This window comes from Camarhynchus parvulus, chromosome 5 (assembly GCF_901933205.1).
Source record: "Camarhynchus parvulus chromosome 5, STF_HiC, whole genome shotgun sequence".
Taxonomy (NCBI): domain Eukaryota; kingdom Metazoa; phylum Chordata; class Aves; order Passeriformes; family Thraupidae; genus Camarhynchus; species Camarhynchus parvulus.
The window spans coordinates 46253573-46268233 of record NC_044575.1 but is presented as its reverse complement, the minus strand read 5'-3'; the positions used below and the strand labels follow the sequence as shown (position 1 = coordinate 46268233).

Here is a 14661-nt window from a genome sequence, read left to right as displayed (position 1 = left end):
ACTTTTTGTTAAATCAAAATTCCCAGTCCAGGAATACCTGGCTGTCAGCCCAGATACCTCAGATGCATGTCATCTAGCTTCTTAGGATTTTAGGTTCAGTGTGACAAATATTGAGAAGACTGAGAAACTTACTTCAGGCTGAAACCTTTAAGCAGACTTGTGCTTATTTTAAATTTTATTCTGAGTATCAGTATAGTCTGAAAGTCACTTTTGTGCTGTTTTGTAGGATTTGGAGTGGTAATTTTGGTTTCTATTAACTTCCTCATTTCACATAACACACTCCATATACTTTTTCTGCAGTACAGGCTTTTTTAAACAAGCTTTGACATAGCTTAGCTCTTTGCCTGTGTATGTTTGTGCATTTATAACACATCTGTATGTGCGTCACTGCCCTCAACAACTGCTTCAGTTGGTCAGCAGATGTTGAATTTAGTTTCACTGTGGTAATGCTTATGGGATGCATGTAGGCTTTTATTAAAAGTAAAGAAAAAGCTCACCTAATGGTGGTTTTCAAAACAAAATTCCATGGGTGTATTCTGAGGCTAACATGCAATTTAAAAATTCTTCAGATAAGCTGAAATAAGGGAACTTTTGGTATGCAGGATAACTTCTGCAAGAAAAGACAAAACCTGTCTTTCCTTTTGAAGCTAAAGATCTAATTGTTTATGGTTTGGAGTTTTTCGTCTCCTTCTACAAGTGCCTTTCACTGTGCAGAAGCTGCATTCTTGACTTGGCATTTTTGTAGTAGCTGAGTTGTATTGACTGGACTCAACTAGCTATCTGCTAGACTAACTGCTGTTCAGGTAGGCTGTGTTTAGTACAGAGGATGAAGTGGACAATAGCAACACAAACCAAACCAAAAAAAGGCATCTAAATCCATGGGTAGTTCAAGTACACTTTGCTGTCAAAAGATGCAGTAGTGCAAGTATTCAAGTGATGCCCTAACGGACAAATTGGGTGACTGATACTGTTTCAACTGCTTGTTCAGGTTGGCTCTAGTGTGGGTCAGTTTATCTGGATTACAAAATACTTGGGACAGAACCAACAAGGTAGGAAAAGTGGTTATGAGAATGAAGAGAGGAAGGCAGGGCTTCCTCCAGGACCGAGTTCATCACTGGTGCTAGCTAATTTTTTTGGGAAATGCAATATGGGTTCTGTAATATAATCTTGTAAAATTTGGTGCTGTATTGAAAAACAAATATGCTTTCAGTTGATACATGAGGTTAAGGACAGTAGTGGAACTAAAGCTATGATTGGTGTTGAGCCATGGGGCCCAGTACACTTTATGATCTACAAAATGTTTGAATTCAAGATGCAAAATACTCTTTAAGAAATCAGCCTGCACACAGATGACTTAGCATTGCATGGAAGTTATGTATTCTAAATTTAGTGAACCAGGGACTTGGTTCTGAATATTGAGTGCTTACTTATAAAAAAAAAAAAAAAAAAAGAGAAGCCCAACATTTCTTTTTTCTTCTCTCTTTTACTTAGCTCCTGGGCTCTTTCCTGTGTCAGGAAGAACTGAAAACTGCTAGTAGATATCTAATAGACAAGTTACCACACCACAGCTGAATGCAGAAAAGTGGAATAACAATGGCATTATTTCAGGACTCAAGTCCAAATGAACCAAGTCCAATTTTAGGTGAGAAAAGGGAAATCATTGGGATATCTGCTCGGGTTGCTAACCTTTACCTCTGAGCAAGTTAGCATTTAAACTGAAAGGTGACTTTTACCTTCACAAAGTTTGTCCTGGGTGTAACTAATTCCATCTAGAAATTTATGCCACATTTAAGCAACATATTCTTGGTGCGTATAGAAATCACTTGGAGTGTCACTGTTTTAATGAATTTGTTTTCTAAGTGTTTTTTCTTAAGTGAGTGAAGTTTTTCAGAAATGAAGTAGAGATCCACACCATATGGATTCAGTAATCTTTGAATAGCTTATTTCTGCACAAGGGAGAAGATGACTGCATGCAATGGCTAACACTGAGCTAATCTAACACCTTGTGTTTTCTGAGAAGATTTACTGGTATTTGCTGGTGTGATGTTGCCTGTTTTTTATGTTCCCTGGTTCTGTCTTCATCCTGAGTAGCCTTCTGTTCATGTAGGAGGATATTTTATCTTTGTTTCCTGATGTGTAGCAAGCTGAATCTGCATGGAGACAAGTTCAAGATTGTATGCAGTTGAGATGACCTGGCTGTGTGGCTGGGGAGGGCAGGCATGGGAGCTCCCTCTTCTCATTTACAAGCCTGTAGGTTGGTTGAAAGCTGCTGTGGTGTTCTTATGGTTGTGTCTTCCACTCTGGCAGAACTCCACTGGTGCTCAGCAGGTGCAGCTGTGTGAGGCCACCCTGGGATATGTGCAGGCCACAATTCTGCCTGATAGCCACATGTGTAAAGCCAGGTTTTCAAACCCTTCCCTGCTCTTCCTCCTCAGGTAGCCAGCCCTCAAATCCTGGAGCACTTGTTCCCCTCACCTCTGTGCCTACAGCAATTTGCAGCCTTTTTCTTCCTGGCCTGTCTCTCACTTTCTGCTCCCTAGGATCTGCACTTTGAAACATGCACTCCTATGTCACTTTCTTGGCCAATTTAACATGCCAGAAACTACCAAGAAAGGAAAACAATTCAGAAGCATATAGCAAATCCATATGTGTTCACAATATTCAAGGGAATCTAAAAGATTCTTAGAATAGACTTTACCTTTCTATTACTCTTTATCTTCAAGTTTGTATTTTGGAAGGGGACACAAGGTTTCAGTTGACAGTGGTTCTTCATGTGGTAACTTTCATTTTTCAGTATTAATATTTTACACTGCTAATATTGGAATAAATTAAAATTACTTTGTTGTACATTGGCAACAATGAATACTTGTTCAAATCACCTCAGAACTGGTTTCTAAGATGTTTTCAAATGCCCAAAAAAATCTTTAATGAATCCTTAAATGCCTTTTTTTACTATTTTAAATGTACTTCTAGGTCTTAATTCTAAATTTGAAAAGCAGTAGTGAATGAGAACTATGTAAATGTAATTAATAAAAATGCAGTTGAAATAAGTTATGATGGTATGATCTCCATCAGGACTGGCTTATTTAGCTTTCTCAAACAGTATAATTCAATTTGGGATTTTTTAACCATGTGGAAATAGGTATAAACATGCATGAAAAGTCTTTCTTGGTGTAGTCAAAGAAGAATACCTAGTCTAGACCAAGTTCTTGAAAATTTCTTAGCTAAAAGTTTGATAACCATCCTGTTCCATGTTACAATTTATCATATGATTTGTGAATGGTTTGGAAAATTACAGGTTCTTGTGGGGGGGAAAAAAGTATTTCTGATTTTGGTTTAATCATTCAAATAAAAGGGTATCTTCAAAATGTTTGAGGTTTTATTTTATGAAAATACTGTGTGCTGGAAGCTGAATTTATTTTATCTAAATCATGTAATATTTAGTGACAAATAATGAAGTTACCTTATTGGTGTTTTTGTTCTTCAGAAATGGAGGAACAGAACGCTGGACCTGGGATTGAAGATTTCTAAAGGATTATGGGATTATACATTGAAGAGCCAGCAGGCGGAATGCCTGAGTGACTGAAGAAAATGGGTGCTAATGCATCAAACTACCCTCACTCGTGTTCCCCAAGGGTAGGGGGAAATTCACAGGCACAACAGACATTCATAGGTAACTCTTTTCAGTTATCTTGTCACTTACATAAATGCCTTGGTGGATTGTGAATGCCTGGATTTGATTTGCTTGCAGAAATGTTATGGAGAGCTGCTATTTTCTAGGTCACCAGTTTGAATCCATTCAAGCTCAATCGTGCATGAAATTCGGTACTGTCCATCTGTTTGGCCTCTGTATGCAATGAGTTGATCTGCCTTTTGCCAGTAAACAGTTGCCAGATTATTTAAATAAAATAAGTGGAGCTTTTTTATAATTAAGCCATGCATGCTAGTTTTCCTGGTTCAAGAGCAGTCACTTTCTGTTAATACTCATAGTGTTTTCTGCTCTTCCTCAGAATTTCTATCAAACTGTGTCAGAGCATGTAAAACCCTTGATCATCAGTATTCATTGTAATATTGACATTGTGTCCAAGTGAATTACCTCCCTACTGCTGGAAGGGATATCTCTGGTAATAAACCTGTTAAAGTAACAAACAGGCTTCTCTTCCTTTTCCTCTTTCTGTAAATGGGGAAGGGGGTGCTTACTGTCCTAACAGTGTTATTTACAAGCCAGGACTTTGCTTAGCTGGAGACATGTGTTAAAGTGCCCTTAAGAAAGTATTTTCTCATCCTAGTCATAACTGGGGCAGGCATTACCTTTATGTGTTTTTCAGTCTAGTACAAAGAGACCTCAGTGTAGATCTAAGTACTGTCACACTATAAATAATAAACAGCTATGTTATGAATCTGAAAGAAGGCAGTCTCCGAGAAGATAAATATTCCTTAAAAAAAACAACCCTGACAGCCTGAAGAATGATCTTAGCAGTAAATAACATCAATAGTTTATAAATGCTTTTCTCCTTTATGCTTCAACTTGCAACACTGCATAAGCAGTTATTGATATTCAGTGTTACTTCTCTTTTTAATCACCGTTGAAAGCAGAGTGATATCCTTAGCAGAGGAAAAATTGACTCACTTTGTAAATTTTCTTTTTTTTCTCAGCTTTCATAGCATTCCTGGCTCTGAGGTCTCATTTGAGGACAGATCACAAACTGTTACATTTAAGGATGTGTGTGCTGTCACAGCATGTCAAGGAAGAACTTTTAGTCCTAACATCATGGATATTCATGCTGTAAAGTTCCCCTCGAGAGTTTATGTATTTTCAGTGTATCATACCTAACTAGTAAAAGATTTGCTCCAGTCTGCATATGTGCTTTCTAAAATGTGGCTAAGATGTCTTGGTGTTTTTTAATCTGCCCCTATATTGAGTGAAGAGACCCTTAGAGGTCTTGAAACAGGCAGATTTGCAGGCTGAAACACCTTTGGAGCAGATTTGAAGAGATTTCCAAAGGCTACATTAAATTCCCAAGAAACTTTCTACATGATATGTGGAAGGTTTAGTTGATGCTTTTCATTATTAAACTCAAAATAGAAACCCATTATGTAGTATATCACAGGAAATTTCCTGACCCTTATAACCCATGGGAAATTGTGGCTGAGACTCTTTTTGAGGAAAGCCTAAAAGCATGTGCTTGTCTCATCTTAGGGAAGGCAGATGAGCATTCTGGGTAAAATTCTTGCTGAAAACATCCTGATCTTATGGGGTTCCATGAGTGTGCTATCTACATCACATGGGTACATCTCTTCTTCTCACTTTGTGGCGTTTGACTCTTTCACATTTTGATTTTTGTTTACATGATTGGTTTTTGTAGCTGTCTCAGCAGAAAATAGGTGTATGCTAAAATTGATAGCTGAGGTTTTCATCACTTGCCATAATACTAGTGTTACATAATGCTTTTACATGTTTGGGGTTTAGGTGTTGTGGGGTTTTTGTTTGTTGCGGGGGGAGTAGGGTGGAGTGTCTGTATTTATTGTATTGTGAGGTTTTTTATGTAGAAGGCATTAGGTCTATTCACTGCCCTAAAGCAGAACTGGGGGATAGAGTTAGAATAGCTGTATAATATGTATTAATTGCCTCATTCCTGGAAACTGGATTTAGGCCTGTGGGTTTGTTTTGGACATGCTACTTTGCCATTAAAGCACTGCACCATGTTTCATGCTAAATGTAGGATGAGTGCTGAAGTCTGAGAACTGATATGGCAAAGCACAGTAGTTTCATAGTGTGAGCTCCTATTGTTAGTTGACTTCATCCTAGTTTGCTTATAGTTTATGAAGAGGGGATAAATCAGTAAAAATAGTGTAGTGCACTTACTGGAAATAATACTTTTGTTTTAGCAAAAGCTTAATTAGTCATCTTCTTGCTGTTTTGTCTGCAGCATTCAGGGGGAGGATTTCACACCATTTCCTAGGGTGGTACATCTGTTCAAGATGTTTGCTTTTTTATATAGAGCTCCATAATTAGATATTAAAACGTGTGGGCATGCAAAGGACTAAACAGATCCCATTTTTCATTGTCAAGTTCCCAAGCAGCTCCCCTTGGCAGTCATCTGTTTCTGTAAATATTTGTCTGTCCCAAGCTGGGTATGGTCTAGGGGCATGAAGTAGCAATTGCTTTTGAACAGCATATAATAGAGTGGTACCTTTCAGTATAGTGCTGAGGAATAATTAATTTTTTTCCTACTTTTAATGCTGCAACCTTATGAAGGAATACAGGCAGCCCAAAAACATTCTCTTCCAGATTCTTTCTTTGAGGGATATGGAGCCACCAGCTGTTGTGAACCCAGAGAGGCTGTGATGGTGCATCTCTGTTTCTTACAAAAAGCAGATAGTTGTGTGGTGGCGCTTTTCTGGCAGTGCTTTATCTGTTTGTAAGGGTTAATAGCTCTGTTTGCAGTACATCCAGAGTTAAATCTTGTAAGTAGCTCAGGGTACACAAAGGTTTGAATGGCGTTTTAGTATTTTGTGGTGATTCATGTGCAAGTAATACCTCACAGCAGCCTTTGGGGAAGAAGGAAATTGAGACTTGCTGTGTCCTAGTTTTCCTTTTGTGGAATGTTAGAGAATGTTCTGCACTCAAATTTGCCATTAGAATCCAACGTGCTTCAAAGAGAAATGAGCTGGCATGTTCTCTGGAAAGAGAATCTGTCATTATAGAGTGACCAAAGTGTAGTTATACTTCTATTGTGAAATGTACCTCTTTCAATGAAGGAGGAATTCTATGCTTGTCTCTATCAGCAGGAGGCTGGAGCTCTACTTTTCCATTGTCATATCTAGTACAGCATGTGGAAGGAATTTTTATGGTGGATTTTGCAGCACAACCTTTTTGTTGAAGTTGTCTTGAGTTACTCCTATTATTTTCATTTAAATTGATATTCCTTTCACTTCTTGGAATTTCAATATGATTAGTAACATCTTGCCTGATCAAGCAAATTTTAAACTTGGATAAAATGATTAGATATGTTTCCTCAAATAAAGCAAACTTCCTTCTCAAAGTTTTTACTAATAGAAGAATCATAAAACCACTGCATTGCATTATTTGTAGGACTTTTAATTAGCTTGATGTAAAAGCCACTGTGGAAGTTATTTAGTTATTGAGGCTTAAACAATAAAACAATTTACAGAATTGTTAGGTTGCTACAGCTGCCTTAGTCTCAAACAGAGCTTTGAATTAGTACTGTGTCTTTCAAAGTTCAAGAAATACTTGAAATTACATGGTAACTAAATGCCCTGTGTTTTGTCAGACTGGGCCATAACATCACTGTCAAAACAGCATCACAGTGAATCTGCCTGTTACAGGTGGAGCTGTGAGACTGCAGGGATAGAACACGTTGTAAAAGGTGCCAAAAGTTCTGGTTCTAGGATGGGCTTTGGAAGATCAAAAAAAAGAGAACAAGTAGTGAAGCTGCACAAGTGTACTAATAGAAACATGAACTATTCCTGGCAGAAAACAGACAAATACTATTTCAGATGAACCTGTGATTGTTATTGATCTGTGTAGCATTTGCAAATGTTTTCTTCTCATTCTTCTTTGGTCCAGAAGTGAGAGTTTGGTTTGCGTACTTCCTTTTCTCTTTTCTTGTCATGTCTGAGGTTCTTCACCATCTGGCTTAGTGTGAAAGCTCTGTAAATAAACTTAAATTAAAAAATAACCCTTAAACAGAAGCGTGACTCTCACATTAAAGCTATGGTTTTTTAACTCCCTTTTTTTTCCCTAAAACACTACTTTGGTTTTCCATTACTTGTTGAAATGCAGATTCTAATTCCTTTTTTCCTCACTGAATTGCTATCAGTATTAGTTCCTAATATAATTTCCCTATAAATTATTTTTTTGAGAAGAAAAATAATTATATGTATACTTTAATTGTATAATGCTCTGTTCAAAGGAAATCTTCAATAATACAGTAAAACTTCCACTCTCCATATTCTTTTTGATGGTATGTATGCACAAATGAGTATTTATAGTTCTGTGGAAAGGAGCCCATTTTATGTGTTTGACTTTGGCATTACTTGATTATTGCATGACAGGATTTTTACTTTTCTTGCTAAATTATCTCTGAAAATAATCCCTGAGTTGTTTTGGTACTGAATTCTCTTTTTTTTTGTTGTGACTGTAGCTCTCTGACACCAGGTATGTGTCTGTTGTTTTAGTGACACTTAATGCTAGAACAGGATTTGAAAACACTTTGAAGGGGGGATTGTGAGTATTTCACTGAGATATTAGGCTTAGGAAAGGTTAATACAATTACGCTTCTAATGTTACAACTGCAGCATTCTCTTCCTGCTTAGATAAGCGTACCATGTGCTGTAGAGCTACATCAGCTGGCACTGCTTGGTTCTTAAAATTGAATATATTTTTTTAAAAACCCAACCAAGCAAAAAAAATTAAAAACCAAACCAAAACACCCTGAAACCCAGCAAACTACAAACTTTGTAGATGCAAATAAAAGGCTTTGTTCTTAATGGCCAGAAAAGTCTTCAGTTGTGAAATTATCTGATGTGAGGAGAAGGAAGAACTATATAACTTTCAGAATAATTGATGGAGTATTTAGGTGTTGTGGACCTTCCTTTTAAATTTAAAGTATAAATGTGTTCAATTTTTCTTTTTACCTTTAGGGACATCATCCTACTCTCATCAAGGTTTTGGCTGTGAATCAAAGCTGTATAGCCTTGACCATGGCCACGAGAAACCTCAAGACAAGAAAAAGAAAACCTCTGGCCTTGCCACCCTCAAAAAGAAATTCATTAAGCGTCGGAAATCGAGCCGATCTGCCGACCATGCCAAGCAGATGCGGGAGCTCCTCTCAGGCTGGGATGTCAGAGATGTTAATGCGTTAGTGGAAGAATACGAAGGAACATCAGCCTTAAAGGAACTTTATCTACAAGCTAATTTGGCAAGACCAGAAGCCAGGACGCTACAAAAAGACATGGCTGAACTTTATCAATACAAATATTGTACCGATGTAGACTTAATATTTCAAGAAACTTGTTTTCCTGTGCATCGTGCGATATTGGCGGCAAGATGTCCATTTTTTAAGACGCTGCTTTCTTCCTCACCAGAGTATGGGGCAGAAATAATAATGGATATTAACACAGCTGGCATAGATATGCCTATGTTCTCTGCTTTGTTACACTACCTTTATACGGGCGAGTTTGGAATGGAGGATTCGAGATTCCAAAATGTTGATATTCTTGTGCAGCTTAGTGAAGAATTTGGAACACCAAATTCCTTAGATGTTGACATGCGTGCCCTGTTTGATTATATGTGCTACTACGATGTGGTTCTTAGCTTTTCATCCAACTCTGACTTGGTTGAAACTTTTGGTGGAAGTCAGAACTGTCTAGATGAAGAGCTCAGAGCACACAAAGCTATTATTTCATCACGATCTCCCTTTTTCCGCCACTTGCTGCAGAGAAGGATACGAACTGGTGAAGAAATCACAGACCGAACTCTACGGACTCCAACTAGAATTATATTGGATGAATCTATCATACCAAAAAAATATGCTAAGGTCATTTTGAACTGTATGTATACAGATGTGGTAGACCTCTCCGTTTTGCACTCCAGTCCTTCGGTGGGCAGTTTAAGTGAAGTTCAGGCTCTTGTAGCAGGAAAACTAAACATGACTAGGGCTGAAGAAGCCATGGAGCTTTATCACATAGCACTGTTCTTGGAGTTTAACATGCTTGCACAAGGTATGTAATACTGTCCTTGTAGAATGTATGACCTCATTTGAACAAATCTTAGCAGTTTTGCAGTATAGGGATGCTTATTGTCAGCTGTCAGTGGCTGACAGTTCCTTTAGAAATGGAATTTGTTTTCCATCTGTAAGTTTTCAATAATGCATCTATTTTCTAGAGACAGCAGGAATGCCATGCAAGAGATTTAGTTGTATGGCACATCATTGTTAAAGCATGTTAATTTTATCTAGTATGTATAACTGATATTGATATTTCTAATGCTTATCTGCTTTCTGTAATCCATTTTCTGAGTGTAAACTACAGAGAGATCCTTGCTAAGAGGAGGAAATATTTAGACTTGTTAGGAAGTGTCCGTATATGTTAACAGGGTGGTAAATTTGAATTACTATTTCTGTAGTTTGTGTCAAAGACACCAACCCTGCAGTCTTGCTGTTGAAAGGAAAACTTTAGCAGCTTAACTGCAGTAGTCTTAGGTCTTTAATGTCTGCCTGTCTATTAACAGAGCTGAAGGCAGGGTCAGTCAGTATTTTCAGACAAAGTTTAGAAAGCTTTACTACTTCTGTTATTCTTGAAGATCATTCAATTCTTGATTACATACAACCTCCTGACCTGAATTACTGCAGTCTCAGGTGAGGTGTCCAAGCACTGATCAGTGCATTAATGGTGCTTCTTGTGGTGGCAGCAGTTTTGCCTGCAGTTTTCTGTTGGTGTTTGAACTATTTAGTGGCCATACGATGTATAATGAAGTATGAGAATTGCTTCAGGCCTTGCTGATGGGGAAGAAGAATTTTACTTTTGAACTGAGAAAGGGAAAATGGAACTCACTGATATATCAGCAACATAATTTGTTTAAATTAGTTTATTTTTTTTAAACAAAAGTAACTTTTTACAGTAGGTCTGTACATGCATAACTTCTAGCTGTCAAATTAAGTTTGATAAGATTGAAACCTTATATTGTAAGCTATAAAGTAGTTCTGAGTAAAATAGGAAACTTGATAAAGAGTGGACAGGAAAGGGTGGTATAAGCACTGCAGGAAGAGGTCATATTTTTAATGAGTTCTCCTAATAGTTACATGAAACTGAGAGTGATAAGGATATGAGAAACTAATAGAACTACTGTAGCTCATGTGGAGTTTGCCATTAGGAAACTAATTTTCAGATTGTGCTGACAGCTGAAATAATTGTACTGCAGTAAAACTGGCACAGATCAAAGGGGATGTGTTTTCTGAGGCAACATGCTACAGGATGCAATTGAGCTGTTCTTAGGCTCAGAATCATCAGTCATAGAGCAGCCCAGGTTAGAAGGGGCTTCAAAAGATCATGGGATCCAACCTATCCAAGTGAGAAAGTGAGTTTAGGTGAGATTGTCCAGTATCCTGTCCAATTACTTACTGAAAACCACCAGTGATGGAGACTGTACTGAGTCCCTGGGGAGATTGTCCTGGTGAAGTGATTGTTCTCATTGCAAAAACGTTTTTTGTTGACATGTTTTCCATTGCAATTTATACCTGTTGCCCCTTCATGTGGCTTCTTTAGAGAAGAGAACCTCTGTCCTCCTAATAGCTGCCCTACAGTAGCTCAGGGTCTGGGATTACTGTGGCAAGGTCCCCTGAGCCTTCTGTTCTTGAGGGAGAAGAGATCTAACTTCCTTCAGGCTTTCCTCGTAGGCTAAGTTCTCCAGTACTTTGATCAACATCCTCTCTTCTCTATCTGCATATTTCTTATTTCTGTTGTTTCCTTCTCAGTATGTTTCAGAAGGGGCAAGAAGTTTTACTATAGTTGAACTATGGTATTAAGTTAATTTCTATATGATATGCACAAGCTAATAGCACTTGAAAACAACTCTGTAGATCAGCTGAAAGCCAGAAAGGAAAATGGGTTGAAATTAAAGAGGTTATGGAGTTTATCAATTTTAGTGTGTGCTAAAAGGATTTAACGTGGTCAGGGAATACTAAGGAGAGAATTAAATAGTGAATGAAACCCTCAGTGAGACACTGAATAATTATGCACTGATTCATAAATGAAGAGGGTGCAATTCTTTTCCTCAGATTGGAAGTCTAAGCTGGAACAACTGTGATCTGGAGGTGCTCTGATAAAGCAGTGTCAGTTATAGCAAAGCAGAAAAGCAATGACAGATAGAGAACTTTCAAGAGAAACTTAGTTAAACTTAGAAAATAAAAGCCATTTTCCTATCTGTATGTTAGTAAATACTGAAAAATGAACTGATATTTTATTTGGTGTTGAGTTTGTTTCTGCTCACTTTAAGTTGAGCTCACTTGGATCAGCATGTCCTAAACTGGCAATCTTTTCAGTAATGCACTGCAGAACGGTGCTGCTCTGGAATGTATATCCCATGAGTCAGTGGTAACAAGATCTCTACTTTTTCCTGGAAGTTGTACCCCAGTACTACCTCTAGGAGAGTAATAATTCAGGCAGCAGCAGGAGCTGCACTGGGCTTCACTTCAGCAGCACACTTGAGTGGCTGGAGCCCAAGAGTGCAGCAGTGCAGGCTCGGTGTTGTGGCCCTCTGGATGAACTGGAGCTGTAGTGTTTTGGGGGTGGTCATAGGGAGCAGGTAGAGGGATGTAGTGGCATTCAGAGGTTTCCTTTTTTCCATAGTAAATCCCTTTCTGACTGTAAAAGCAGTGAAATTGAGGGGTGGGGCTGTTGTTACACAGGGGAGAAATGCAGCAAAATCAGCAAGTGTTGAAATTATTAAATTATCGAATACTAAAAAATGTAGGTTTGGCACTCCTTCAGATATTGAAATTCTAGATGTTAACTTCACCTAATTAGGATTTCACAAATTGGTGCTGCATTCTCTAGCTACAGGAGAAAGTAGTGAGCACTGTGTAGATCTGTATATGCCAGTGGAATCAGAATCTAATAGTTTCATGCTTAATTTGCAGAGTTCATGTTTAGGTCGCTGGTACTGTGCAGACATGGAAGAACTGTTCTGGTATAATCTTATAATCGAAATTAAAAGGAAGCTTATCTGGTCAGGGAAAACTATGTGCCTGCACGTGACTGAGATCACTTAAAGATGTGCTTTGGTCATGACCACTGTTCTTTCTTCTGACTTAATTGTAGATGGGAGATCTTAATTTCAGTAGTGTCCATCCTATTCCCTGATTTCACAGCTAGGAGACTTCTGTGCTGGAAGCTGTCACTCAAGCATCTGACTTGTAGGTGATATGCAGAGTGATGGGGAAGAGACAGCATTGTGTAGGTGTTGGAGGTCACTGAGCCGGCACTTCTCCTGACATCTCTTAGCTTGCATCTCTGGCAGTGCTTTTCCACTCTGTGGTGCAGCAGGTGTCCAGTTCTCCCAAGTACTGACTGATCCCATCAGCTGGCTTTTGCAGTAGCTGATGTCTTAAGTTTCTTCTCTAGATTTCCACACCCTCGACTGAAGTTTTTTGTTTCAGTTCACTCCTGCTGGCCAGTTGTGAACTTGTGAAGGCTTGTCTCCCTGGTTTCATGGAAAATATTTTGGGCTTATTATGTTAAGTCTGGGCTCTCTTTCCAGTTCATTTTTCTCACTTCCACTCAATTTTGCCTGGGTATTTGTAACTGAGTGTCAAGTGAAATTGATGTATTTTAAAGCTTCTGATCAGCTGTTTTTATTTTCAACAGATTTTAGTTTGATTTGTCTTCAGGGACCTTTCTAAGTATGCAGATGTTGTAATTTTTCTTCAGTTTCAGCAGATGATTCAGCTTCGACTATTTCCATGGAAATTTTCCCATTCCTAGCACAGTGAATTTCCTTTTTCTGACTATTGTGATTTAATAGGTAATTTCCCTGTGGTGAAGATGGTTATGAGTATGTGCAATGAATCTTTACCATCCAAGTAAAGCAGGACAGCCTTTTTCTAGAATTTCCTCTACCTTCATCTTGATTTGTTTTAGCTGAGGATTGTCACTTATCTTTCAAGAGAAACTGAAATTAATTTTTCAATGAACTAATCAGCAGGCATATCTGGTCAATAGAGCTGATCATACTGAAACCCATTTGTACGTAATAGGACTGACACTGCTCTTAGGAGTGCTCTGGTAATTTTTACTGTCAGAAGTGAAAGTCTTCAGGGTTTCCACAGAGGCTATGAGCACTAGAGCTCTCTCCAGGAGGTTGGAGCACATCCCTTAGTAGGATGTTTCTGTGCTCTGCCTGCCTGTTTCTGCCCTCTGTTTCTGCAGTTTTTTCTGTCTTCATGCTACCTTGCTGCCCTCTCTCAACTGTACTGGTACAATTATTTTAACACATGGATTCACAAAGCTTGGGTTTAATATCACTTACCCCTTGATCTTGTGTAGTACAGTTACTAAAATGAGATCAGTTCCCTAGTCCTGTTCATCACACAGTGTTAAAATACTCCCCACTTCCAGTCTTGCTGTACTGCCCTGCTGTTACAGGGAAGTTGGGTTTCAGGCATATTAGTTTTATTAGATAGCTAAATTACATATATCAATCCTCTGCTGCATCTTGGCCCTGTTACCCACTGTCAGGAGTAGTCCTACTGAGGTGGTGGTACAGAATGTTTTGCTGTGATAGGCTTTTAGATACTAGGACCTTATGAAATAGTTTTGCCTGATAATCTTTTCTGTCACCTGATTCAAAGAAGTTTTCTAAAGTAAGAGTGACAAAAGAACCCCTCAATTTCCGATTTTTTGCTTTACTTCACTTTTATTTTAGGTGTTGAGTTTACTCTTGACAAGTATAAGAACTTAGAAACTTTATTTTAAGTTCTGCTACATTCAGTAACACAGTGTTTGATCTAGAAACAGATGTTGCCTGACATCAGAAGTACTCTTGGTTATAGGAGGGCTGAAATGCCGGGGTCCCATGGTAGCAGTATTAAATACACATTCAAAAAATTCAAAAGCTGTGGTTCCTGTCTCTCCTAATGT

General features: G+C 38.3%; 1 protein-coding gene across 5 annotated transcripts in view; it reads left to right on the top strand.

Annotated features, from left to right (window-relative positions):
* Positions 1 to 14661, top strand: part of BTBD7 (BTB domain containing 7) — a 51685-nt gene that overhangs the window by 15208 nt on the left and 21816 nt on the right. For 4 of the 5 annotated variants that reach the window (XM_030949034.1, XM_030949030.1, XM_030949032.1 and 1 more), the window contains exons 2-3: positions 3488 to 3673; positions 8668 to 9747. In XM_030949034.1, coding sequence (XP_030804894.1) covers positions 3592 to 3673; positions 8668 to 9747 — 1162 coding nt within the window. In that variant the 5' untranslated portion in view covers positions 3488 to 3591. Of the gene's footprint in view, positions 1 to 1491; positions 1643 to 3487; positions 3674 to 8667; positions 9748 to 14661 lie in introns of all 5 variants that reach the window. The other variant, XM_030949031.1, reaches the window with a different exon arrangement.